The 25,107-nt window shown below is 37.8% G+C and overlaps 1 protein-coding gene across 5 annotated transcripts in view; it reads left to right on the top strand.

Moving 5' to 3' along the window:
- Positions 1-25,107, top strand: part of LOC126964466 (serine/threonine-protein kinase SIK3 homolog) — a 68,486-nt gene that overhangs the window by 32,868 nt on the left and 10,511 nt on the right. For 3 of the 5 annotated variants that reach the window (XM_050807584.1, XM_050807583.1, XM_050807586.1), the window contains exons 3-18: positions 2,148-2,211; positions 3,901-4,055; positions 5,690-5,821; positions 7,567-7,690; positions 9,373-9,483; positions 10,273-10,424; positions 13,299-13,386; positions 14,414-14,460; positions 15,828-15,908; positions 17,377-17,484; positions 18,132-18,209; positions 20,436-20,577; positions 22,072-22,142; positions 22,817-22,908; positions 23,328-23,409; positions 24,014-24,095. In XM_050807584.1, coding sequence (XP_050663541.1) covers positions 2,148-2,211; positions 3,901-4,055; positions 5,690-5,821; positions 7,567-7,690; positions 9,373-9,483; positions 10,273-10,424; positions 13,299-13,386; positions 14,414-14,460; positions 15,828-15,908; positions 17,377-17,484; positions 18,132-18,209; positions 20,436-20,577; positions 22,072-22,142; positions 22,817-22,908; positions 23,328-23,409; positions 24,014-24,095 — 1,609 coding nt within the window. The remainder of the gene's footprint in view (positions 1-2,147; positions 2,212-3,900; positions 4,056-5,689; positions 5,822-7,566; positions 7,691-9,372; positions 9,484-10,272; positions 10,425-13,298; positions 13,387-14,413; positions 14,461-15,827; positions 15,909-17,376; positions 17,485-18,131; positions 18,210-20,435; positions 20,578-22,071; positions 22,143-22,816; positions 22,909-23,327; positions 23,410-24,013; positions 24,096-25,107) is intronic. The other 2 variants (XM_050807585.1, XM_050807587.1) reach the window with 1 other exon arrangement.

The following is a 25,107-nucleotide window of genomic DNA, read 5'->3' as shown; positions in this document are numbered from 1 at the left end:
ATAAATGATTGCACCTACCGTGAGGGATATAAGTTTGAAAATGACACATTGTTAACAAATGTAATCCCAAATTCAAAAGAATTGCTTCAAAATGTTTGTTAATAGTAAATGACACTACAACAGAAATGACTTTATAAACGATGCAACGCCTTGTGAACGGAGTGAAATGTTTTCTAATGGTGCTTATCATCAAATAATAACGGCTTACATCCAGATGGTGGGCGTCATAATAAAATTTTTGATGTGTGTGCGGAGGTGGAATTAGGCGGCAGGAATCAGGTCAAACAGCTCTTCGGAACACTCCCCGTAATGAATGCGCTAGAAGACACAACGAAGTCACGCGGACGTTTTTACGCAATGCCAAGTGATCTAGCCGCTCACAAGTCACAGAGCACTGTACCAATGGATGGACATTAATACTATAAATTAATAATAATAATAATATAATTAATACTCCATATGGACCTGCGCTTTTTAGAGCGCCAGAATGTGGACCGGAGAATGTTGAAGTATTGTCGTGCTATGTATGATGCCCAAACTTCGAAGCCAATTTGGCTTTACCTTCCAAATGACCGAGGAATTAGCAAGTATTCCGATACTAGGCGAGGCATTAACGGAAGTGTTTTTTTAGAACGGTGATACGACAAATGGAGATTTATTTGTGGTAACCGCAAATTTGAGTCTTCTGGGGGCTCAATTAGGAATGGTTCGTTTTACCCTGCTCTTCGACCATGGAGAAAACTCCATAGAAGACATAAGTTTCTTCCGGCACTGGTTGACAATTTACTAAGATACACTTGCATTGCGTGTTTATCTCTAGTGTCCCAGATATTATTGATTTGCTGAAGAAACAGTGTAGGGGCACTTGCATAAATTCTCGGGAAGCCAAATGATGGAAGATTTGAGATACACGGAGATTTTAAAAAGACTCGGCGCCAATTTGTAAACGAAAACTAACACACGCCTGAAAAGTTTTTGAATAAAGAACTGGCACGCCACTTACTAACGTTGAGGCTGACTGAGAGCTGGCAAACATTTTTTTTGTTCAATACTTTACATCATTTCCTTTAGAATGACAATAAATTGATTAAAAAACATAATATATAGTTGCAATTTATGTCATCAAATTTATTACAGGTAATTGCAGCAATTTTTTTTTATAAGGCAACCTATCGCTAATATATTACATAAGTCCCACAACATTCATTCAAAGTTATGTTTATCAGATGGCTTCGGAATCGAGCAATTTGATCTTAGACTATAAGTTTTTCGCCATGAAATCGACTGCATGTAGTTTTAGCAGTTGTGTATCGCTCTAAACGAACCGCAGTTGTGTGCGTCGAACCTCGAGGCAGACAATAGACGTGCAGTCGGTTTTCAATAGCTTACCGCGACGCGTGTGTAACTCCAGTCGTAGGAAAATCTTCTCAAACAGCAATATTTTATTATCTAACAGATATTTTAATTTTAAATTAATATTATCTTTAGAAAATACAGTATTTACTCCGTATATAAAATGTAACACAAAATATTTTAGTGAATATTTTCTACGAAAATTAAACCCACGAAAGTAGTATGGAAGAATCAGTGTTTACCTGTTCTTTATTTGGATTGTTGCTTTAAAAACACAATATAACACAAAACACAATACCATTATATTTTCTAATGAATATGATAAAAACACTCAAATTAAAACGCAGTCCAATATGACATGATCCAAATTTCTCACTCCACACAGGGTTCTTCTATTACGCTTGTATACTAAGTTTATGGTTCTACTACATCGGGAACACCTTAGAGATTTTGATGACAATGAATGGACATATATATATATTCCGGATGTCAAAAAAATTACCGAGGAGATCCTGATTTCGGTCCCGTTTTTTTAATGGAAAAGGAGGACAATGAACGTTCGTCACCTGATGGGAAGTGATCACCGCCGCTCACACTCTCTTGGAGCACCAGAGTAATCACAGGCGCGCCTTTCCGTGGTAGGAGTAAGTGCTTTTTTTGACTCGTTCTGGTTGTCTTATCTCAACAGAGAGTAACTACTATAAACCTACTTTGAACGACTACCTAACCTACTACGAATTGAGTATTATTATATATATTTAAATAATATAATATATTGGTTGGTATACTTTCAGGTCATGGAGAGTACACACACATTATATTTGGTAACTGAGTACGCGCCAAATGGAGAAATATTTGGTGAGTTTTAACTTTTCAACACTATAAATATGTTACCGGCAAAAATTCTACTATTTCTGAAATTTTATCTGTTCTAAATTAAAAAAAAAAAGAACTTGATAAGCTTGAGCTATTTCTATGAGAATTAGTACACAGTAAGGTTTATTAAGTTGATTTAGAAGGATTCTTGAAAAACCCAATAATTCTTTTAAAGAAAAGATTGTGACTACACTGCACTTTCCGAAGCTCTTTTAATTTGAGTTTATGTGCCTTTCTCCCACGTAACGGCATAGCAAGTGTTTTGATGGATATACACACTCGTTTTTGGTTTTGAAGTGGCATCAAAATGTCCCAGAGTGTTTGCACTTTGTGCAAGACAATCATAGCAATTCTGTTTGTGTTGACGTAAAAACTTCTTTTGGCACTTTTGCGGATGGAGAAGAACCATTAAGCATTAAGCGGACAATATACTATCGTATAGACGACCTGATTTTGAATTATGTATGTGTGCGTTAGCTAGTGGATTTATGCTAGTGGTTTGTATTGCTGACTGTGTACATGTTGCAGTAACAATATATTCGCTTTCTTTTTCTATCTTGCTGTTGCTCCGTTAGAGATGTCTCTCTCTCTCTCTCTCTTTTTCTCTCTCGCACGTTTTTTTATTCTATACTCTAGTATATTGTAAGTCAATGGTCACATCAGAGAGATATAAGTAGGTCGTATAATGTATGTCATACAATGGACACTTGAGATTTGTCAATGAAAATAGTACTTTTAAATTTCTTTGCCATCCCTCTTTTGTCATTTGACAGCAATTTTGAATGTTGCATTAAAATGTTTGCTTGCAATAATTGTTCGTTAATCTCATTTTATTTATACTATAATGCGTTGTGTGAATTATAGTATCATAGTATATAGATACTATGGTTATATAATTATGATAATAATATTGTGAGAATAGTAGAAATACCTTGTTCAATTTTTTAACTTACCTTATTACCTTTAATTTACCTCTTAAAGTTGTTTTTTTAATCACTTACCTAAAGCCATCATCTAGAGTATTGCTGTCATCTCTAGTCTGCCGCACCCCAGTATCAGCTCGAATTATTTGACCGCGTGCAACGCAGAGCAGCTCGAATTGTCCGAGACTCAGTGCTCTGTGAACGGCTGGATCAATTGGCGTTGCGTAGAGACGTCGCTTCATTGTTTCTATAGCATTTATCACGGGGAGTTTTCCGAACCGGTGTTTCACCTGATTCCTTCCGCCGAATTCCACCTTCGCCACAAATGATGAACAGGCGCAAGAAACTCAGCGGGCTACATTTTTTTAAATAAAATTTCGTTATACCTAATTTTATTTATTAAATTTATTTAATTTTTATGAAAATACGGGACGAGACGAGCAGGACGTTCAGCTGATGGTAATTGATACGCCCTGCCCATTACAAAGCAGTGCCACTGCGGATTCTTGAAAAGCCCAAAAATTTTTAGCAGAACTACAATTGCGCTCGTCACATTGAGACATAGAATGTTAAGTCTCATTTGCCCAGTAATTTCACTAGCTACGGCGCCCTTCAGACCGAAACATGCTTACGCAGCTTACTACTGTTTCACGGCAGAAATAGGCGCCGTTATGGTGCCCATAAATAGCCTGAGGGTGGCATATAAAATACGAACCTTTCGTCTTTAGCCAATGAACTCTACTTCCAGAACACTTGGTAGAGCGAGGTCGAATGCCCGAATCTGAGGCGGCGCGAGCATTCGCCCAAATGGTTGCGGCAGTGGGGTACTGCCATCAGAACCGAGTGGTGCACAGGGACCTCAAGGCTGAGAACCTACTGCTTGACAAGGATATGAATATCAAGGTAGGTATGCAACATCGATATTAATATATCTTTAAGTACTAATATTTATTATTTTTGCAAATATTTTCTTTGATTGATGGCAGTGTTGCATATTTAAATAAAATACTTTTTCGTGATTGTTGTTCTTTTAAATTCATTTATTTCCTAGAAAAGATAACAGGCAGTAGATACCTGAACTAAGCCGGACTATCTTATCTCTTTCTACCCAACATTACATGATCGACGAGTATCTTTCTCATTCATTGTACAATCACAATCGAGGTATTTCCTAATAGAACAGTAAACATGTTTGGTTTAAGATTTCGACTAATGGCACTAGAAAGATATTCGAGACTCTAATAGCCATGTGTTTATACCTTTTTATAATCGCAAAAATTTGTGATATGTTTGTGTATCTAAAAGAGTCCTTTTCATGACAATCTCAGTAAAAAAAGACTTCTTGGATAATAGTCATACTATTTTATAATTAGTAATTGACTATAATTCACAATTGTTCTCAGACGCCTTGACCGTAAAGCTCTGTTCAAACTGAGGCTATTATCGCGCGGAACGCGGGACGGAAGTCGCTCGCGCCGATTGTGTCTGCTAACTTGTATGGAGGTGTTCAAATTGACGCGAGTAGTCGCTCAAGTTGAAGCGAAACAAGAGCGGGTCGCCCGGCGGTATTGTTTAATCTCACAATGCATGATGTTTCTACACTGAACAACCAAAAATGACACGCGGGAAGTCGCGTTAGTTCGAGAGGCTAAACAAGCAAGCGAATTGCTCTAAAACGCGTTCCGCGCGTTATTTGCCTCAGTTTGAACAGAGCTTATGACAGAGACAATACAGACTAGCCTATAGAGTTGGTACGCACGGCAAGCAACAGGTGACATTTATAATGACAACAGTGATCACCTGCCGAGAGTGTTAGCGATATTTTACTCATTGTGTATCGCATACACAAGTACTGTGGTCTTTGCAATAGTGAAGAATAACACGGGCTATAAGTGACTACGCAAATTATAGACCTATTTCACTGGCCACCGCTATAGGAAAACTTTTAGACGGCTCAATAAACTCACGGTTCGATACTTTTATGAAGTTTCACGAGAATCAATTTAGTTTTAGATGGGAGCCCTGGAAAAAATAGTTATTTTGTGCCCGCAACAAACTATTAGATACAACACAAAGAAAAATTTATGTTACTTGTTTTCTAGATTTAACTAAAGCTTTTGATAGTGTTTCTAGTATATTGTATTGATGGTTCACTACAATATACTAAAAACATTATAGCACTAACATGCCAGTAGAACTTTTTAATTCATTTTATTTTATAAGTATTTTTGGCATTATAATATAATAGGACATTTTGTAAAAAAAAAATCCGCTTGAGGGTAGTTGTAAATTTAAGTCACTCTCAATAGTGATGTTCGCGTGCCTTGAGCAATAGACTCTGGCCTTATTGTCTTACAATAATTTAATAAATTACTATTAGGACTTACTTATTAACTTATTTATAAATTTCAATCATATAATCTGTTATGACCCAGGTTGGTTAAAGAAAATATTGCAAATCGTCATTTTTATATGCCGCAGAATATGTGTTTATTCTATAATGAATATAATAATAACTGAATATGTGATGTGAACAGTTGGCAGACTTCGGGTTCAGCAACGAGTACACGGCCGGGTCGCCGCTGTCCACGTGGTGCGGCAGCCCGCCGTACGCCGCGCCTGAACTCTTCCAGGGCAGACATTATGACGGACCCAAAGCCGACATCTGGGTGAGACTTTATTCCACGTGCGTCTATCTGAACAAACTCTTCCCGAAGCCTTAATGGGCTCCTATCGTAGGCGACCGTCTGACACGGGTAAGAAGCATTCTCCTTGTCTCTGCCACACCCTCCTCGGCCATTTATAAATCATAACTCAATCCTCCTCCACTGGTTTGCAGTACGGCTGGCATGTTGCCTAATTGTACTACCATAAAGGTGCGTACAAACCATCGAACATAGGCGCGCATACGTTAAAATGGAGAATTGACAATGAAATTGACTGTTCTTTGATAATCTTAAAGTTCATGCTGCATCGCCTCATGCTCGTGCGGCAAAATGACGTCAACTCGGGTCTAACATGGGCTCGCCCGGCTGCAGCGCGTAATTTGTACGAACCCTGATATCAATATATTGGTTCGCGCGACAAATGAACGTCAACTCGCGTCTAGCATTGGCTCGCCCGGCTGCAGCGCGACATTTGTACGTTCCCTAATATCAACATAATATTGGCTCGCGCGACAAATTAACGTGAACTCGCGTCAAACATGGGCTCGCGCGGTTACCGCGCGTATTTGTACGCACCCTAATATCAATATATTGGCTCGCGCACACACTAAAAAAGTATTCCATGTTAAAAAGTTTTGTTTAATTTTGCTAGTTATTGTTTTCAAATCAAAGAAAGTGTTTCAGCCAATTTTTTGCTGCTGAGTGTATCGATGTCATGACATCTGACGTCCGATTTACTTCGTATCCTAACGAGGTTCACCAAGATAATATCAATATACATACCTAGTACTTTTTATACTATTGTAATATAATCTAGTAAAATATGGTCGAGGGGAAGCGATGGCTGGTCAATGTGTTACGCTCGTTTACGGGCAATACCTGTGGTGGGATGATCCTGTCAACAAGAACCTTGGTTGATATGGTTGCTGTGGTTGATTATGTCACTACTATGTCCCCGATTTGGTACTCGACGAACACATATCAGTTTTTTTTGGTTTAGATCATTTATAAATAGACTCTACAACCTCGTACAACCAAACTGTTGAATGAGCGCCCCCTGTGTGGTGTTTTCAGGACGATATGACATGGGCACATTAAAAAAACGCGTACACTCACCTAAAATGCCGAATTCCTCTACCGGACATTACGTCAAAATGCTAAAGTCCACCGTTGACGTCTGGCATTCTATAACCGCGCGTTTTGCAGAAATTTTTTACCTCGCACAATTACTTTCTGAAATCAATTACCGGCTGCTGTTTTCCCGAATCGATACGACTTAAGGATCTTCAAGATTAGAGCATACTCTCCCACCTTAAATTCCAGCCCAACTAGTTCTGCGAATGTCCATGGGCGTTTGCCTCACCTTAACGTGAGCGTCTTGCAAGTTTGCTTGGTTCTTATTAAAAAAAGCGCTACCGTGATCCTCTGGTGTTACAAAAGGGCATAGGTGGCGGTGGTCGCTTGTCCTCTCATCCATAAAAATAGTGTCTAAAAATAAAATTATTTATTTATTATATAATTTATTTTATTCTCATTTACAATTCTTGAATATGTACATTAGAATGTAGTGTTTGTACATTATCATTATTTAATCGTATAATAGTAAGAGTGAGACAGGAGGAGCCTGCCTACCGCTGCCGTATGCGTGAGACAAAGGGAAGCCAGACAGACTGGCGTCGTAACGCGTTACGTTACGATGCGGCTTTCCCTCCCATAAGAAGTTATTCAAAAAACAAATATTGTTTCAGTCTCTGGGTGTTGTTCTGTACGTGTTGGTCTGTGGCGCGCTGCCCTTCGACGGCAGTACGCTGAGCGAGCTGCGAACAGTTGTGCTCGGGGGCAAGTTTAGGATACCTTACTTTATGTCACAAGGTTAGTGTCAGACTGTTGACTTTAAAACTTGCTTAGGCGCGCTGACCACTTAATTTCTTGGCTAGAGACGGAGCCGTGACGCTCGGCCGTGTTACGCTAAAGTCGACAAGAGACCACTATGGACCGCTTTCAATATGCGATCTACAATCTAAATTATTTAGAATCCAGTTTTACATTATCCGTCAATCAATTCAGGTTGACCATAGTAACGCGACAGTAATTGAAAACCGGTTAATTAGTGTTCACTGTGAGGCTTGTAATCATCACACGATGATGTCCCTATGCGCATCTGGAAGTCGGGCTTTAATACTGAAGATAAGAAGATATATTCCTTTTGTGTGAGGATAATCGGGGCATACACAGAATGGTTTAATATCGAAAAAAGCGCAAGACAGGGATGTGTAGCGTCATCGTGGCTGTTTAATCTGTTCATGATGTTAATGAGTTATTCGTAAAATCATTTCTCTATGCTGATGACCAAGTATTACTTGCGTGTCCGGACGAGGAGTTGCAGGAGATGCTAAGTGCTATGAGTGGAGCTTTTGTTAGAAATGGAATGAAGATGAATGTAAAGAAGACGAAAGTGATGGTGTTTGAAAGAGATGAGACAGTGATAGCTGCAATATCGTGATGAAAAAATTTAACAGGAGAATGAGTTTTTGTGTCTGGGTACAAAGTTTACAAGAGATGGAAAGAGTGAGACTGATATTGAAAGAAGAGTGAATGCAGGAAACATGGTGAATAGAGCTTTGCACTCCTTTATGAGCAGTCGGAAGGCTTCCAACACTCATGTACGGAAGTGAAAATTTGGTATGGCAGAAGAAACATGAAAGCAGAATAAATGCAGTTGAGATGAGGGCGTCAAGAAGTTTGTTCGGAGTCAAACCGAGTGACAGGATAAGAAATAGTGAGAAACGTTGTGGTCTGAAATGTAGTGACAAAAATTGAGAAAGGTATGCTGAGATGGTTTGGCCATGTCGAGAGAATGAATGAAGAACGATTGACGAAAAAAGTGTAAATAGGGCGAGTGTGGATGAAAGTGTTGGTAGGGGTAGACTAAGGCAGACGTTTCGAGACCAAATCAGAGACGTCTAAAATTGAAAAGACGAAATTGCTAGGTCAAGCGTACCCTAAACCATAGAGCATGTATGAAGGGAATAATGAAAGTGGACGAAGCAAAACAAGTATGTAAGGATCGTAGCAAGTGGAAAGAAATGACCTCTGCCTACCCCTTCGGGAAAGAGGCGTGATTATATATATGTATTTATCTAGAAGATACATTCCTTCATGTATCTATATTCTGTTATTAGTCGTATTAGTACTACTGCTGCTAACCCAAAAACTAATCCCTATTCATGTAATGATTCATATTCTCAGCAGACACATTCCGTCATGTATGTTTACTCAGTAATTTGTCGTTTTAGTTCTACTGCTGCTGATCACAAATCTAATCCCTATTCATGTAATGAGATATACTCAGAAGATATATTCCTTCATGTATCTATATTCAGTAATTATTCGTTTTAGTTCTACTGATGCTAACCCAGAAACTAATCCCTGTTCATGTAATGTGATATACTCAGAAGATACATTCCTTCATGTATCTATATTCAGTAATTTGTCGTATTAATTCTATTGCTGCTGATCCCAAAACTAATCCCTATTCATGTAATATATTTCAGATTGCGAACACTTAATACGACACATGCTGGTCGTTGAGCCAGACCGACGGTTGACGCTGCGTGCTGTGTCGCGACACAAGTGGCTCACCTCGCACACGCAGACGCACTCAGGTAATCATCCGACATCAAAATCAACACCGAACCACCAGGTTAGTCATTAGACACGTGTTTCAGCTCTAAGTCATTCTAATCATACTTAGGGGCTCGCCGATCTCTGAAACGACAGCGAGAGTTTTACGTTATTTTAATACGTTACGCGCTACGTTTATGAATGCGAGTGACAGTTTTCCTGCGAGATCGAATCAGAAATGAGATCCGTAGGAGAACCAAAGTCATCGACTTAGCCCAGATGAATGCGAAACTGAAGTGGCAGTGGGCAGGGCACATAGCTCGACGGACAGATGGCCGGTGGGGCAGTAAAGACCTCGAATGGCGACCACGTACTGGAAGACGCAGTGTTGGTAGGCCCCCCACAAGATTGACCGATGATCTGGTGAAGATCGCCGGAAAACATTGAATGAGGGCAGCGCGGGACCGATCGTCATAGCGATGTATGGGGGCTTTAGTCCGGACGTTTTCCGTATGAAATGATGATGATGATGATGCTTATTGTCATTTTCAAAGCAAGTCTTTTGTAAAACGTCATATAAAACTAGAATTGATCACGACACTCCGTGCCCTTATCATGCTCGCTTGTGGCTCGCGCGCATAATACCTACTCGAGCGTAATGACCAATATATCACACTAGTTTCATAATGTACATGGGACTCGTCTGATGGTAGGGGTCAATATGACTTCAATAACGTCATTTTGCGCTCGTCAACCTGAGGCTTGGATGGAATGTCTCGTATGCCAAATGCCAACCGCGTTTGTGATTTTTTAATCGAGTTTTTTCGTAGAGCTATCGGAAGGCGTGTGTCTGTGTCACGGGGGGAGCGGGACAGAAGGCGTGGCAACTGCGAGTGCGAGCGAGATAGACAACGCGGCTCACGAGCTGGCTCTGTCCCACATGCTGACCCTGCCGGGACTCACGCATCAGATGATACAACAGGTGAAGACACACTACACTATTTAAGGCGACATTAAATGCCAGCGACCTTGAGCGATATGAGCTCACGGCTGCCAGCCCACCATCTATGTAAAGCCAAAAATCTAACAAAGCCAATATTTTCAAAAATCTTTCGTGGAGAACGTAACATTTTTACAGGCGCAAAAAGTTTATATGCTTACAATTCTCATTATGGATTACTACCCTGAATAAATGTACCAACACAAAAAAGTACAACCTATAAGAATAACTTTTCTGAGAGTAGTACTAAACAAATGCGTCATGCCGAGAAAAAACTTGTTTAACAGCAAAGAAAAGTGGTAGATCAAAAAAGCCCTGGAGTTTTAACTATAACCAACAGCAAACATTAGCAACCTACAAATAAGACTCAAGGGTATGTGTAACATGATAAAGTAGTGTTAATAGCTCCAAATGCTATATATTCACCACAAAACTTGTCTGAAAACACATTGTTTGCTTGTTTTCTGCCTACCCTTCGCCTTAACTTGCTAAGAACTAAAACAGTTGTTTATACGCCATATACCCCGCGTCCGCTCATTGTATGAATTGTCATATTATGAAATGAGATGTCATTGACTGAATTTATTTTTAATGCGAATATGCAAGTATTTCTAAAGCAAAAATATACGTTCCGGATAATCAGCAACATATCTTTATATATATAATATAAATCCAGTGTTCTGGTGTTTGTTTCCAGTGAACTCCTAAACTAATAAACGGATTTTAATGGGGACTCATGGAGTACAGTTTAGTCCAACTTGAGAGATAGTATAGTTTTTATTTCGATTTGGGACCCATAATCATTTTTATTTCCAATAGTCGTTTTCTACGGACATATTTTCTATGATAGAATTTTTGACGCACGGTTTGACAGTTCTGCTGTGAAACAATTTCATTATAACAACAGGGAGCATATTATACGAAATAATTATTGATGTTATGAAATATTATTGACAAATTCATAAAAAAACATCGTCTGTCGGATCAGCTAGTATTATAATATTTTAGTAAAATATTATTTCGATCGGTTCATTATTATTCGCAGTATAACCAAAGAATATATAACAGTACAAGTATCTATAGAAGTCTCACTCTGCAAAATCAATTAAAGAAATAGGGACTCTTGCAGTCATACAATAAGGTGTAATTCAGATCACACAGCACTAATAACCTACATTTTTATTTACCTAGAAATTGCCTCTCTTTCTATCGCGTGACTCTTGCCTATTCTGACGACAACAGGATTTTGTCATCTTTTAAAACGTGCTTAGTATAAATAGGTATGTAATCGTAATTTTAAAACAATATTCTTTCGTTGTCAAACCTACATTAGTTGCAGATGGTAATATATGCGTTGGAGGACCACGACATGGTTATACCTACTTAGTATAGGAAATAGCTACCTAAGTATCATTAATGGTAATTTCATTATAAGTAATAATAATCACTTTAAATTAGTCGGGCGGTGAAGTATATATATAAAAAATATTGGCAGACGCAAATTATCTTGTCCCAAATTAGGTATAGCCTGTACAATAGTTTGGCATAAGTCAATAATATGCTAAGTCTCACAACTCAGTTCTTCTAACGTAAAAAGTTGTGAGATCCAAGTAAATACCAAGTTTGTTTATTCAGTGCCTACTTAAGGGTCCTTACGTAATTAGCTCACCTAATAACATCTTAAAGTGACTATATCGACATTAAAAATCATTTACGTTTTAAATAAACAGATTGATTTGGCCATCAACACACAAAAGAAAACAGAATTAACCTTTTTTCATTAATTAAAACACAATGTATTTTACAAGTGTGTGTGGTGTCGCACCAGAATAGCACCACCCCATCTCCTCCCGTGGGTGTCGTAAAAGGGGACTAAGGGATACAAATAATGGAGGATGGGAAGCAGAATCTTTCGTTAAGAGCACACCATCTACTGCGATCGCCAACCCGCCTGCCAAGCGTGGCGATTATGGCAAAAACCCCTCAAACATGACAGACACTATTAGTACATACTATATAAGTAAGTAACACGGAACGCCAGCGCCATCTGTTGACGTTCGATGGAGTCAATGTTCCCCCGGCCGAGAGGAGCGCACTTCACTTCTTGTGCAGCGGTCGGCCAGAGCGGTTGAACTTGGGCCATCGCGCGTTCCATATATCCTATAGTTGTGTTTATGTAAATTGATTCTAAATTATAATTTGATTGTGTGAATAAGTTTGTTTCGTTACACTGACATTACCCATCCACGCTCACTGCTAGAAGTCTAGGACTATGGACCCTGCTAATGACGGTGACCCTCTTCCAGCGTTAAGTATATTAAATTAAATGGTGTAATGTTTCTGGATTTCTAGTTTTACCCACAAGGAAGTTATACGAGAAAAGGGATGGTATAGCCGTGCCGCTTGTTTTAGATCGACTGAGCGGGTTCATTTCATGCGATACAGAAACATGCATAAATAACTTATTAAAAATCCATGACTTGAAAACAAACATTGATATTGATCAGAGGCTTACACATACCGGGATACGAGCCGCTATATGGCTAGTCCATTGGTTCTCAACGTGGGCGATAACGCCCCCTTGTGGGCGTTTGAGACTTTCGGGGGGACAGTAGAAGAACCAGAGAAAATTAGGGGGCATTAAGATGGCGCAGATGGGGCGCGGGTAGATTAAAAAATATAGTCTAAAAAGGCAAAAAAATACACGAAAATACTCTAGAAAAAAACATATTCTCAAAGTGGGCAGTGAGCAAAATAAGGTTGAGAAACTATGGGCTAGTCCGATCCGAACATCTGTTTGTCTAGTATTCCATAAAAATGATAGTTTTATCTCTACTTTGTTTTATTGTATTTCAGTCGGTGGAAGAGGAACGTTTTGATCACATATCAGCCATATACTACCTGCTCGTCGACAAGTTGAAGGGTAGCGACGACGCATTAACAGGTTCGTTATATAGAGTGTTTTCTTTAATTAACGAGAGTCTTACACATTTGAATATGGAACTTTTTTAAGGGTTAAAACGCGGGTTATTGTAACTGTGTTTTTACATTTGATTTTGCGTAAAAGTTACACTTTTATTATTATTTTAGTAAGCCCGACGTTTCGTGACCTTTCCTGATCACGTTTTCAGAGGGACTGTGGTTAGTATTTGTCATAGTTATGAAGTTTTGCGCCTTTCATTGCCTCGGAGATGGTTATTGGCAAAAAAAATATTATCTAGACTCCTGTCTACCGCGATCCCACTGAAAACCTGCACTGAGAAGGTCACGAAACGACGAGTAAATCTGATATTTTTTTTTTATAATTTATTCTATTCTTCGAACTGTGGCTTCTGTGGAGTATACCACAAGTAAGCCAATGTTACGTTTAAGTAGACCATCAAGCTTAAAGAATTTGTTTTGTAATGATAGTGATCGGTGCTTAGATTGAAACAGTGAGACTATAAAGGACTTTCACAAAAATAATTACTCAAATTATTAAATATAAGAACCTACATAAGTGACACAACTTAATCTCAATTATTTTATTATATTCACACAAAATTTTACAAAATGAGTGAAAAATAAGGGAGGAGACATTTAAACGAAGTTGGGCGGGGAACTTCATAAGGAGGAAACTTTTTATTGGGAATTTTAAATTCGGATGATCAAGGATTTCTTTACCAAATTTATGAACGATGCGGAACTCGAATCCAACCGTTCGAGTGACGTACCATTCATAAATCTTGATATGTCTTATATATATATATATATATATATATATACATATATGAATTATATTATTATTTTAAATTATATTTATAAATTTAATTTGTGTAATTATTCCCAGAAGTGAAGGTTTATTACCTTAAACAAAATTCCAAATTGCGATTGGATATAGAAATTGGTCGTAAGCCACGCCTATGCATCTTCAATCCATTTTTAATATATGCCCTTAATCACTTTCTCATTGTTTGGTAAAATATTTTCAGATTCGCTAGAATCTAATACGGGACTGGCGTTGGATTCATGTTTAAAGGTATGTTGCGTATTTTTGATGTGAAACTTCCTTCATGATGGTGTGAATGGCATTTTATGAACAGAAAAGGGACAGATATACACGTATCTTTAGAGTTTTGGCTGTGAGAGAAAGAGATGAAAGGTATTACTTATGCCTAGTTTCTCTGTCCGCTATAGTCTCAAACAGAATAGTCTCAAAACTTATAGGCACCTGCCGGTCTATACTGATTACTCTGGGATAAATAAACAGAGTTACACTTCGATGGGTTCCAGGACATGCAGTGACCGAAGGCAATGAATGTGCTGACGAACTTTCAAGAATTTGTGCTAAAAGTATTCAATCTGACCCTGAACCCTTCTATGGTGTCCCAAGGAGTCTTGTTAAATCAAACTTCTAGTCTTGTCAAACCCTTGATACATCATGTTCACAGGAGTGTTATAAACTCTGGAACAACACTCCGGGCTTAACCAATCCCATAACCCTAAGGCCCGGTATCCACCAAAGCGGAGAGGAGAGGAGACGTATTTTGATAACCAATCCAGATTACGTTATTTCCACCTCCCCTCTCCGTTTAGCTTTGGTGGAAATGGATCAAGCGGAGAGGAGATTTCTCATTTATCTATAGAATTTTATGCCGCGTAGCGCCTTTTCCCCACTGCCTTCTCCCCGCGCCTCGCACACCCGAAAGCGGTGCTATAAACACAGCTCACATCACCTCTCCGGTTTGGTGGATACTGGACCTTATCAGGCCTTCAACAGGAATGCTGCGCGTGAGGCACCAGGGTTAAAAGTAGGGAAAACTAACGCATTCTAAGCATGACACTAACGGGGCACTGCAAAATTAACAAACACCTCTTAATCTTAGGCCTCATCTGTGCTATGGTTGGAGCGTCCCCACTAATATACAGTCTTATACGGACCAGTACGCGGATTTTCCCACCAAGACTAGTCTAATAAACTTTGAATATCCTCTTCGAAATTTATGCAGAAGATAGAGAAAGAGATTGAAATCTATGGTAGCTAGTATCATTCCGCATTGGCAATTTTGATTTGATGAAGTTTTTATTTGTACATTATTGCCCTGTTCTTGCCCGGGGCATAAAAATAATTGGGCAATCTCAGGCCCAAGGGTGTCATAAGAAGCGACTAAGGGCATTGAGAGGTGCCCCGTGTACCAGTGAGAGGATTCTTTGCACAGATTGCCTGCTGTGTAAACATTATTGTATTTCTGTATGAAGGGCGCCGTAGCTATTGAAATTACTGCGCAAATGAAACTTAACATCTTACGTCTCAAGGTGACGAGCGCTATTGTAGTACCGCTCAGAATTTTTGTGTTTTCCAATAATCCTTTATTTTATTTGATATTTAGTATGTGTTATTTCCAGTCCGAGGGAATTGAAAGTATGGAGGCAGAGGAAACAGTGCCGTACCTCACAGCGGATGGGGCGGGTCACGAGTTGGAGCGGGTAATTAATTATTTATTATTGCGTGTAATTTGTACTAAAGTTCAATGCTTACAATATCGATGTCCGTCATAATGCGTCAACTCATGAACGGCTGCTTCTTGTGGTGCCAGTTCGACCTGTTATAGTTAATAAATCACTGTATTTGTTGAATGCGATTACACATTATCACAGTAATCACGACCATCATGTTCACGAACCATCCTTACACAAACAATAAATTCAAGCTCTCAAGTTTGATGCATTCAATATACGATAATTTATGTGTATAATTTTCTTTATTACTTCTTATGAATTATTTTATATTTAAAACGCTTTTAACTTTGAACACGATTCCTGTACTGGATGCAGCATCTTAAAAACTAATTTGTTATGTATATTACAGCCATTGTAAAATACTTTATTTGATTGAAAATAGTGGCTATTGAATTTCTTTTATGTTCTTCTCAGGAGCTCTACTTTTTCCGAACATATGGTAGATTCAGTAATAATGTGAAAATCGAGCAGTGCCATTTGTCACTAGATCTTTCATATACATCAAAATCGGAAGTGCCGTTTGGCACACTACGCCCTGACCAAGTTCGGACCCCCATTTTGCTAATAAGATAATTTTTTAATGGTCTCATAGCTTGTTTCAATAGTTTTCTTATATATTCTCTCAAATAATCCTAATTATAAGCATTCTAATAATACACGTAAAATGAATGCGCTAAAATAGACGCTGCGCGCACGCCAAAATGGCGCCGAATTATGAAATACTGCGGCGCGGGACCACTTGTCGATCGTGGAAGGTTAATTTGTAAAATCTATATTATATAAATAATGAAAATAGTCTTTGTTTGAGACTCAATCACGCCTAAACCACTGATCGTATCGACTTGAAACTATCACCATTCGATACGAAATTTATCCTGAATCGTTTATGGCTACTTATTTTTCGAATTCCATCGTTCCTTTATTAATTTATTTCCTATTAATATTTGCCCACTGAAGCGGGCGGGAACGGCTAGTTTATATACAAAATTGTAATTTAACATTAAAAAGCCAATCCTATTAACCATTACATCATCCAAATGAGTGTTGTAATTTTGTACAGAATTTCATTACAACACACCTTTGGATGATGTAATGGTTATTAGGACATTTGGTGTTTTAATGTTATCAATAAGCTAACTGTTTTAGAATCTTTAATAGATGATTTAAAGCATGGGTGTAGATAAAAGCATATACATCGCCCAATAAAAGACTTTCTATTCTTCAATTCAATACGTCGAAATAGATCCACTTGCTACTAGGCAAACGATGAAAACAGGGCAGGCTTATTAGTTTACTCTACATTTGTATATCACTTTGTGTCAGCGGGCATTGCTAAAAAGAGAAGTTAACACTATCACAGACTATAAAAATAAATAAATAGCGAACGTCTCAACCTCGGCTGGGAATTTTGCTATATGAATGTAATATGTTTCAGTTCGGAGATATCTCTCCCCCGCGCAGTGAAGAGCCCCCACAGCGACAGACCGACTGCCACGCCACGCGGCGGCACACCGTGGGCCCTGGCGACTGTCGTCACACACAGGTACCACGCACGCATTGCTACCCATAATATGTCCCATATTGTGTGCCCATATGGGCCAAGATGTTAATGCTGGTAAACAGTTCACAGAAAACCTATAACGAAACGAAAAAAAAGCGAGAAATTTAAATTACATCGAGGACTCTTTCGCGTGTCATCATAGACTTGCTGTTCCATCTTTTATACATCATAAAACAGGTCACTCATTCATGGGGAAATGTGTAGAAATTTACCAGTTGCAGGCTCATTTGCGCAGGATGCCGGCTAGATTACGGGTACGAAAACGGCGCCTTTTTCTGCCATGAAGCAGTAATGTGTAAGCATGACTGTGTTTGGGTCTGAAGGGAAGTCTGATTATATATAATTAATTTAATAAAAATACTTTGTAAATCAAATCAAAAATAAAAACATATAAAATTATTATATAACACTTGAAATATACCATTTTTTATACTACAGTGGGAGGCAGTTTTCCGTTTAAAAGAACGAGCAATAAACTCTTATCTTTAAATAGATTATTACAAGTTATTATTTAACTATAATTACATTTATCAATCTGAGACAGACATTTAACAGCCCAGCCGCTCATATACAAATATGTAGTCCAAAGTCCACAGATCCTATCAAATATCTTTGAATTTGTATACCAGGTTGGTGAGCTATCGTCGTGTGGCGCGGCGTCAGCGGACCTCAGAACTGCGCCGCACTGCGCCTCCACACATCTCCACGTAACTATCATTATGTCTTACGTACTAGGAATAAGTTTGATCAATGTGTTAGTTTGCTATAGATATCTATAGTAAGGCCAACAAGACGAGATAAAAAAATGTAAACAAAGTGTCAGTCGTTTAAAACATTTTCTTTTCTATGAATATTGAAAAGGTTGTCTAGAGCTGTGTGGCTGTGATTCAATAATTAAAATCAACAAGAATACTTACAGTAACGGATCAAAATGGCGGACCAAATGTTGACAACTGCGATATTGACTGCTTTCCTGTACCAAGATACACGCAACGACAACTATCGCCATTACTACGTACGAGTAAATAATACGTACGAGTAGACGAGTGATAAGGATAGAGATAATAATCGCTCGCTATCTCAATGTTACTCAATAACCGTCCGTTTGATTACATTCTTTATCTCGTCTCGTTGGCCTTAGTATACACAGATAAGAGTCGCAGACCAAACATTAATCCATAGTTATATTTATAAAGATGAACATGATTTTCATCATGATTCAGTTAAATGACAGCAATCAATTTTTAAAAATCGAACGAGAAGTATTTTTGATATTAAACACTTCCACACATTTAGTATGGAGGCTAGTAGAAAGGTTTCGCACAACAAGGACGTCACTTCGAATATAAAATTTAGTACTTACTAATAAATAAATATTATTTTATTAAATGATAGTTTTATTATTTTCTTAGGTTTATAATCAATTTCTTTAAATATAAGTACTAAGCTAAAATAACTTTTTTAAATAAGAAATACATCCTCATACTAAATGTATGGGATGGATTAATATCAAAATTTCTAATACCTCTGGTTTGATTTTTAAAAAGTTATTTATGTTAGTTTACTGATTAGGAAACGTACTTTGATATCAGTTTAATTTGTATGACACTTTGTGTTGGTGTTTGTGAATTGCTCAAAGTAGAGATTAGTTCTAAACTCAATTTTTTGACGTTTCACAGCTGTCATAAAAGGCATTTATTTTCTCAAAATTGATTCCTTTAGAATTCTTTTTGATATCATTTCTAATATACTAGATCCTACTACCGCTTCGGAAACAAATGGCGCTCTGAGAGAGAAGAAGCGGCGCAAGAAACTCCCAGCATTCTTTCTTTGCGCACTTTCTAATAAAATACACAATATTGTACTGTCATTGCTATTGCTATGAAATAATCATAAACTAGTCCCAGGCTGTCGGATCACCTAGATATTCAGCTGCGGAGTAGTAGGATTTACGACAGAGCCATTTTTTAAATAAAACATTTAAATTTATTTGTAGATAATGCCTGGCTGGTTGCTGGTGGTGATAACAGTGGCTGGCACTTTATTATAAAAGTGTATCCATTTAACATTCCTTCCTGAATTTATTCAGTATTTTTTATTTCAGTATTTCCTGAAAAAGGTTCCAAGCCACAAACATCACATTTTAGGAATTCGTGCTTAAAGTTTAATAAATATTATTGTATTCCATACGTGTTGGTTGGGCTACTAAGTCATGATGTCATTTAAAGAGTGACAGTAGGGCTGCGATTTGTTAACCGACTTCAAAAAGGAGGAGGTTATCAAGTTATTCGTTTTTTTTATGTATGTACACAGATTACTCTAAGATTTATGATCCGATTTACGTAGTTCTTGTTTAGTTTTTGTTTGATGCAAAATTGATGCCATTTGGTCCCATAAAAAATTTACATAATTTGGCCCAGTACTTTTCATTTTATGAACATTTATATGAAAATTTTCGTCTACCTGGATAACATAATTGTTTTCTGTGTACGGCTTTTTTTTTTTGGAGTTTTCATTTAGACTGATTATTATTAAGTGACCTTTAACGTAAAAATAAAAATAAAAACAACGTTTAAAAAACCGACCTCAAAAACTAAAAAGTATCAAATAACTAAAAATTTCATTTAATACACGTCTCATGCAACTGCCACTGACTTAAGACTTAGGTAGGACAGATAAATAATAGCATTTTATTAATATTAAAGGTAAAGATGATTTAAATCAAATTTTTAGTTTTTTGATACTTTTCAGTTTTTGAAGTCGGTTTTTTTAAACGTAGTTTTTTTTGTCAGTCCAATAATTTGAATCACGGGACCAGTTATGTGTTCTTAACTCAATTTCGACATGATTGTTGTTTCGAACGTTTTTAATGATCTAAGCATCCATCATCTCTGTCGTTATCACTACCACTTACCTCAGTCCTGTGCCCTTAGCAACAGGCGGCAGCCCGAGTGTCGCTACTGCCACATACGAACCTTGCGAGCAGGCTGTCTGCGGCGCACGACCACCCACCCCAGTGCTTCAGCGTCAAAGACCAGCACTTGTTGAAGCCGCCGGTCGCCATGATGACGCACGGTAAGTGTACAGTGCGCATATTAGACCGCGTTTTCGCGTTCAGTACAGCAATGGTTTCAGGTTGATGTTGGGGCTGCCCCGCTTTTTTGCAGTGCTTCGGCAATGTTCGCGTTTGCGAGGGTGGACGGCTTCCATGCCATCCAACGCAAAAGAACCGCGTCATTGCTGAAGAGGTTGCGGGGAGGCCCTAACATCATTCTGCAAACCATTGCTAGTCATTATGCCGCGCCAATTATTAAGGCATTTATGCGGCTTCATGCCCATTTAGTTATAATTATACTTATATAATTTAGGAAATTTTACTAACAATAAGTATGGAATTTTATCTGAATTAAATTATTATATCACCGACCTCTATTATATACCACTGGACTGGCGGCTGTTAAACTCTGCTTTTGTGCCTGTTTGATATTCGCCATTTTGGCGCTGTTGGTCATGTACCGAGAGTACTAAAACTATTGAAGACAACCTTAGCAAACATCAATAGATGGTGGGAAACTATTTACAAAAAATATTGAGTACTTTATTAAGTTGATTCTTGAAGTATAAATAACACGGAAAACGGACGAAATTAATTCTTCAGAGTATCGTACGTTCCTTTGCAGCCATTTGTATTATACGTCAAAATTAGTACTCTGGACACTCGCGAGTGGCGCTTCAATAGGCAGAAAAAATTTGCTGTCAAACATATTGAACAGCCTGTCCATTGGTATTTATACAGGTCAGTGGTGCATATTAATAGTTGGTACATGAACGCGTGTAGATTTGGTACATATGGCTAGATACAATTTTAGAATACCTAGGTCAACGAAACAAAAAATATCAAAACCTAGTTAGTTTCAAACAGGGACAAATCACACACACAGTAACGAGCTAGGTTGACAAGAATCGAGTACGTACTGTTCTGAAAGAAAGAACACTGCTTATTTTGAAACCTATAGTATGTAGATACACATAAATACAAAACATTTAAAATAAACTTATGAAAGAGACAAACAATAAACATACAAATTGTAACATTTATAGCATACGCTAGAAAAATGGTCCCAACTCAGCATATACATGCTGGTTTAAAAACCAACGCTGGTCTTCCGTTGAGCTATTTGGTGACGTCACGGTAAAAATATTGCATGCAATGTTCCACGTTTGCTCGCGAGTGAAACTACTAATCTTTACTAAGTAGCACTACACCCGGGGACGTCCGCATGCAACCGATAGCCGATTAGAACTGGCCATCCGCTGTACTGTTCATTCTTTATATAGCACTTAACGTTACACGGTTAATGTCACTGTCGATGTCATGACAGTGACAATCATAGTTAATACAAACTCAATTCAGACTAGATGTCAATACACTACAAATATTATATAATGCAAAACTTATTTTAGGTAATAAACTAAAAAGTAACGTGAAATAAAAACTAAATCTTATAAGCTTATAAGATAACTAATTTAACTTTTACAAGTCATACACTCAGTACCATGATATTTCAGCGTCGTCGTTCGGACGTCGCGCGTCGGATGGCGGAGCGAACGTGGTACGGGGGGACCAGTCGACACAATATGTACGTATTATTCAATAACGTTCTATATATATGGACATATCATTCGCAGTCTGATAATGGAACTTGGTGTGATAGGAAGTGTGCTTAAAGACAATGTAAGTTTACTTTTCTCTTTAGTCGTGTGTCTACTGTGTGTCAATTAACAAGCCTAAGTGTGCTATAAAAAGCTCTTAAATGATACATTAATGACTAAAAAAAAGATGGTGTGACTTATCATCGGTAAAGTTATTTTATTTATATAAGATTGATATGCAAAAAGCGGCAGTAATTTAACAAAACGAATATTTTTCATTAAATATGGTACAATATTATTGACAAGCCCCAGACAAGACCCGGTTGTCAGAATGGGACAGATGAAAGGACACATTCAGAAATTAAAACAATAGAGTCGCTCTTTTAACCTGCTTCAAAAAAGGACGAGTTTCATATTTAGTCGGAGTGTTTTTTATGAATTTTTACCTCAAAACTTTCGACTGGGTAAACCGATTTTGATACTTCTTTTTTAAAAGAGGAAAAAAAGGGAAGAGGTTCTCAATTCGTCGGAGGGTATTTTATTATTATTAAGAGCTTAATATTTTTTCGGCCTTAAAGTATTCTGGTAACATATTATAATTACTTTTTTGAATAGATATTGGGTAAGTACGGTAACTGCTAAACTTTAAATTATTTTTCAGGTATCCGACAACGTCAGTCCGAGCCGAGGTGATGACAACGAACGGACAGACGACCAGTCCTCCGAATCGCAGTACAATAGTAACTTATGCAGGTAACTAATAAAAAAATTATAAAATTTAATATACAATCACAATGAATGTAGTTTTAGTCCCCGCGCGATGATGTGGCGACTGGCTGACATCTTAGTGTTAAATATCATTAAAAAAATTATACTTGAATTAGAAACAAATTTTTATATTCTATTTTATAATTATTTATACATATTTAAATTAAATTATTTCTCATCCATTGGTTATGGTTCAGTAGACATATGAGTTACAAGAGGCTTGGTAGCAGAATACGATGCAAATGATACAAATGGTCTAGTTGACTAGCTAACGTCAGGGTGTCGAATTTGCGTGATGGTGTGCGCGCGCGTCGTAAATTTTCACTCTGTTATTTTACCCTAACGCACCAAAATAAGTATTACTTCAAAAAACACTATACTTAATGTGCATGTTATACTCCCAGGTACATGTTGAACCGTGGAAGCACCAAACGTCACACCATGGCGACACCAGAGGACGCCTCCGTCTGTGCAGCCACTACAATTGTGAGTTTTATCGACATATTTCTGATAAGCCGTTTTGAAACTATCAGCTAAAATTGCAATTTTTGTTGTAAAGTAGATCCTGTAGATGGAGCCACCACCCGAGACGTGAACAATACATACCAAAATTTACGATCGATGTGTCACTCGGGGCCTTATAGTTTCTGTCATGTTTGGGGGGCTTTCGCCATAGTCGCAAAAAAGAAACATAAACATACCGACGATCTGGCAAGACCGCCGGAATACATTGGATGAGGGCAGCGCAGGACCGATCTTCGTGGAAATCTTTGGGGCAGGCCTTTGTCCAGCAGTGGACGTCTTCCGGCTTATGATGATGATGTGTCACTCGGACTGTTGGCTCAGTTGGTGGTTGGCGCGGGTTCGAGTCCCGCATCTTCCATGAATTTTTGGTACAAATTAAATTTGTATATTTAATCCCAGAAGTGAGACATATCACTAAAAATACAAACTGTATAAATATAAATTTCAAAATGGCCGCCAAACTCTAAAAAAAAGGAGGCACACATTTGTTATATTGTTGTCCGATGGTACGTTAACCTTTATGAGCGAAGCGACGACTTGTGGTGCTGACAATACCAATGTTCAGCAGGCGAGTACATCACCGTCGTCATCATCAAACATCCGCGTCAGAAGAACCGGTCTGCTGACAGTCACCGAACGACCACCCGGTAAGTAATCATCAATCAACATCATCATCCATTTTCACACCCAATTCAATACACGCCTTCACTATTCTATCTTCTTATACCTTCTTACCAGTGGTAGGCTCCTTTGCACAGGATGCCGGCTAGTTTATGGGTACCACAACGGCGCCTATTTCTGCCGTGAAGCAATAATTTGTTAACATTACTGGGTTTCGGTCTGAAGGGCGCCGTAGCTAGTGAAATTACTGGGCAAATGAGTCTTAACATCTTATGTCTCAAAGTGACGAGCGCAATTGTAGTGCCGCTCAGAATGGGTTTTTCAAGAATCCTGAGCCGCACTGCATTGTAATGGGCAAGGCGTATCAATTACCATCAGCTGAACGTCCTGCTCGTCTTGTCCCTTATTTGCATAAAATATATATATATATATTATACGGGTACAAGACAACTGTATAATATTTAATACAATATACTTAATTATACATACATATTAAATATCCACGTCTCGGAAGCAAACATATAAATATATCAACTTACTCAGTCGCCTAAAACACAAACACCTTTCAAATTTACTTTCCCTACCAATAATACCCAATTGCTTAGACGCCTAATCCTTCATATATCTCCATTGCTAACTTACCCCAATACCTACATAAAAACCGACAGATTTACTAACTACATTGAACTCTTAATTAATATAATTATAGTTTTCTTTTTTCCGTCCATTAATCATTTATGGTAAATTTTGTTAATAAATAGAATATAATATAAATAACTTTATTAGTAACAAAAACACCACACTATTGATAAAACTATTGAATACTAAATAAAATAAGAAAATAAAGCCTTTGGGGACTGCCGAGAGAAGTGATATCTAAGTAACTTGATAATTGTATCGACGAGCTATTAGATTGCTATTTTTGATTTTTTTTTTGGTTATTATATGTAGAAAGATAACATATATATAATGTATACTAATAACGCACGGATGTATATCTAAATTCATATACAGAATGTAATCGTTAAGTATGACCAG

Source organism: Leptidea sinapis, chromosome 5 (genome assembly GCF_905404315.1).
Source record: "Leptidea sinapis chromosome 5, ilLepSina1.1, whole genome shotgun sequence".
Lineage (NCBI taxonomy): Eukaryota > Metazoa > Arthropoda > Insecta > Lepidoptera > Pieridae > Leptidea > Leptidea sinapis.
The sequence above is the reverse complement of the archived record's forward strand: the minus strand, read 5'-3'. Positions and strand labels throughout refer to the sequence as shown.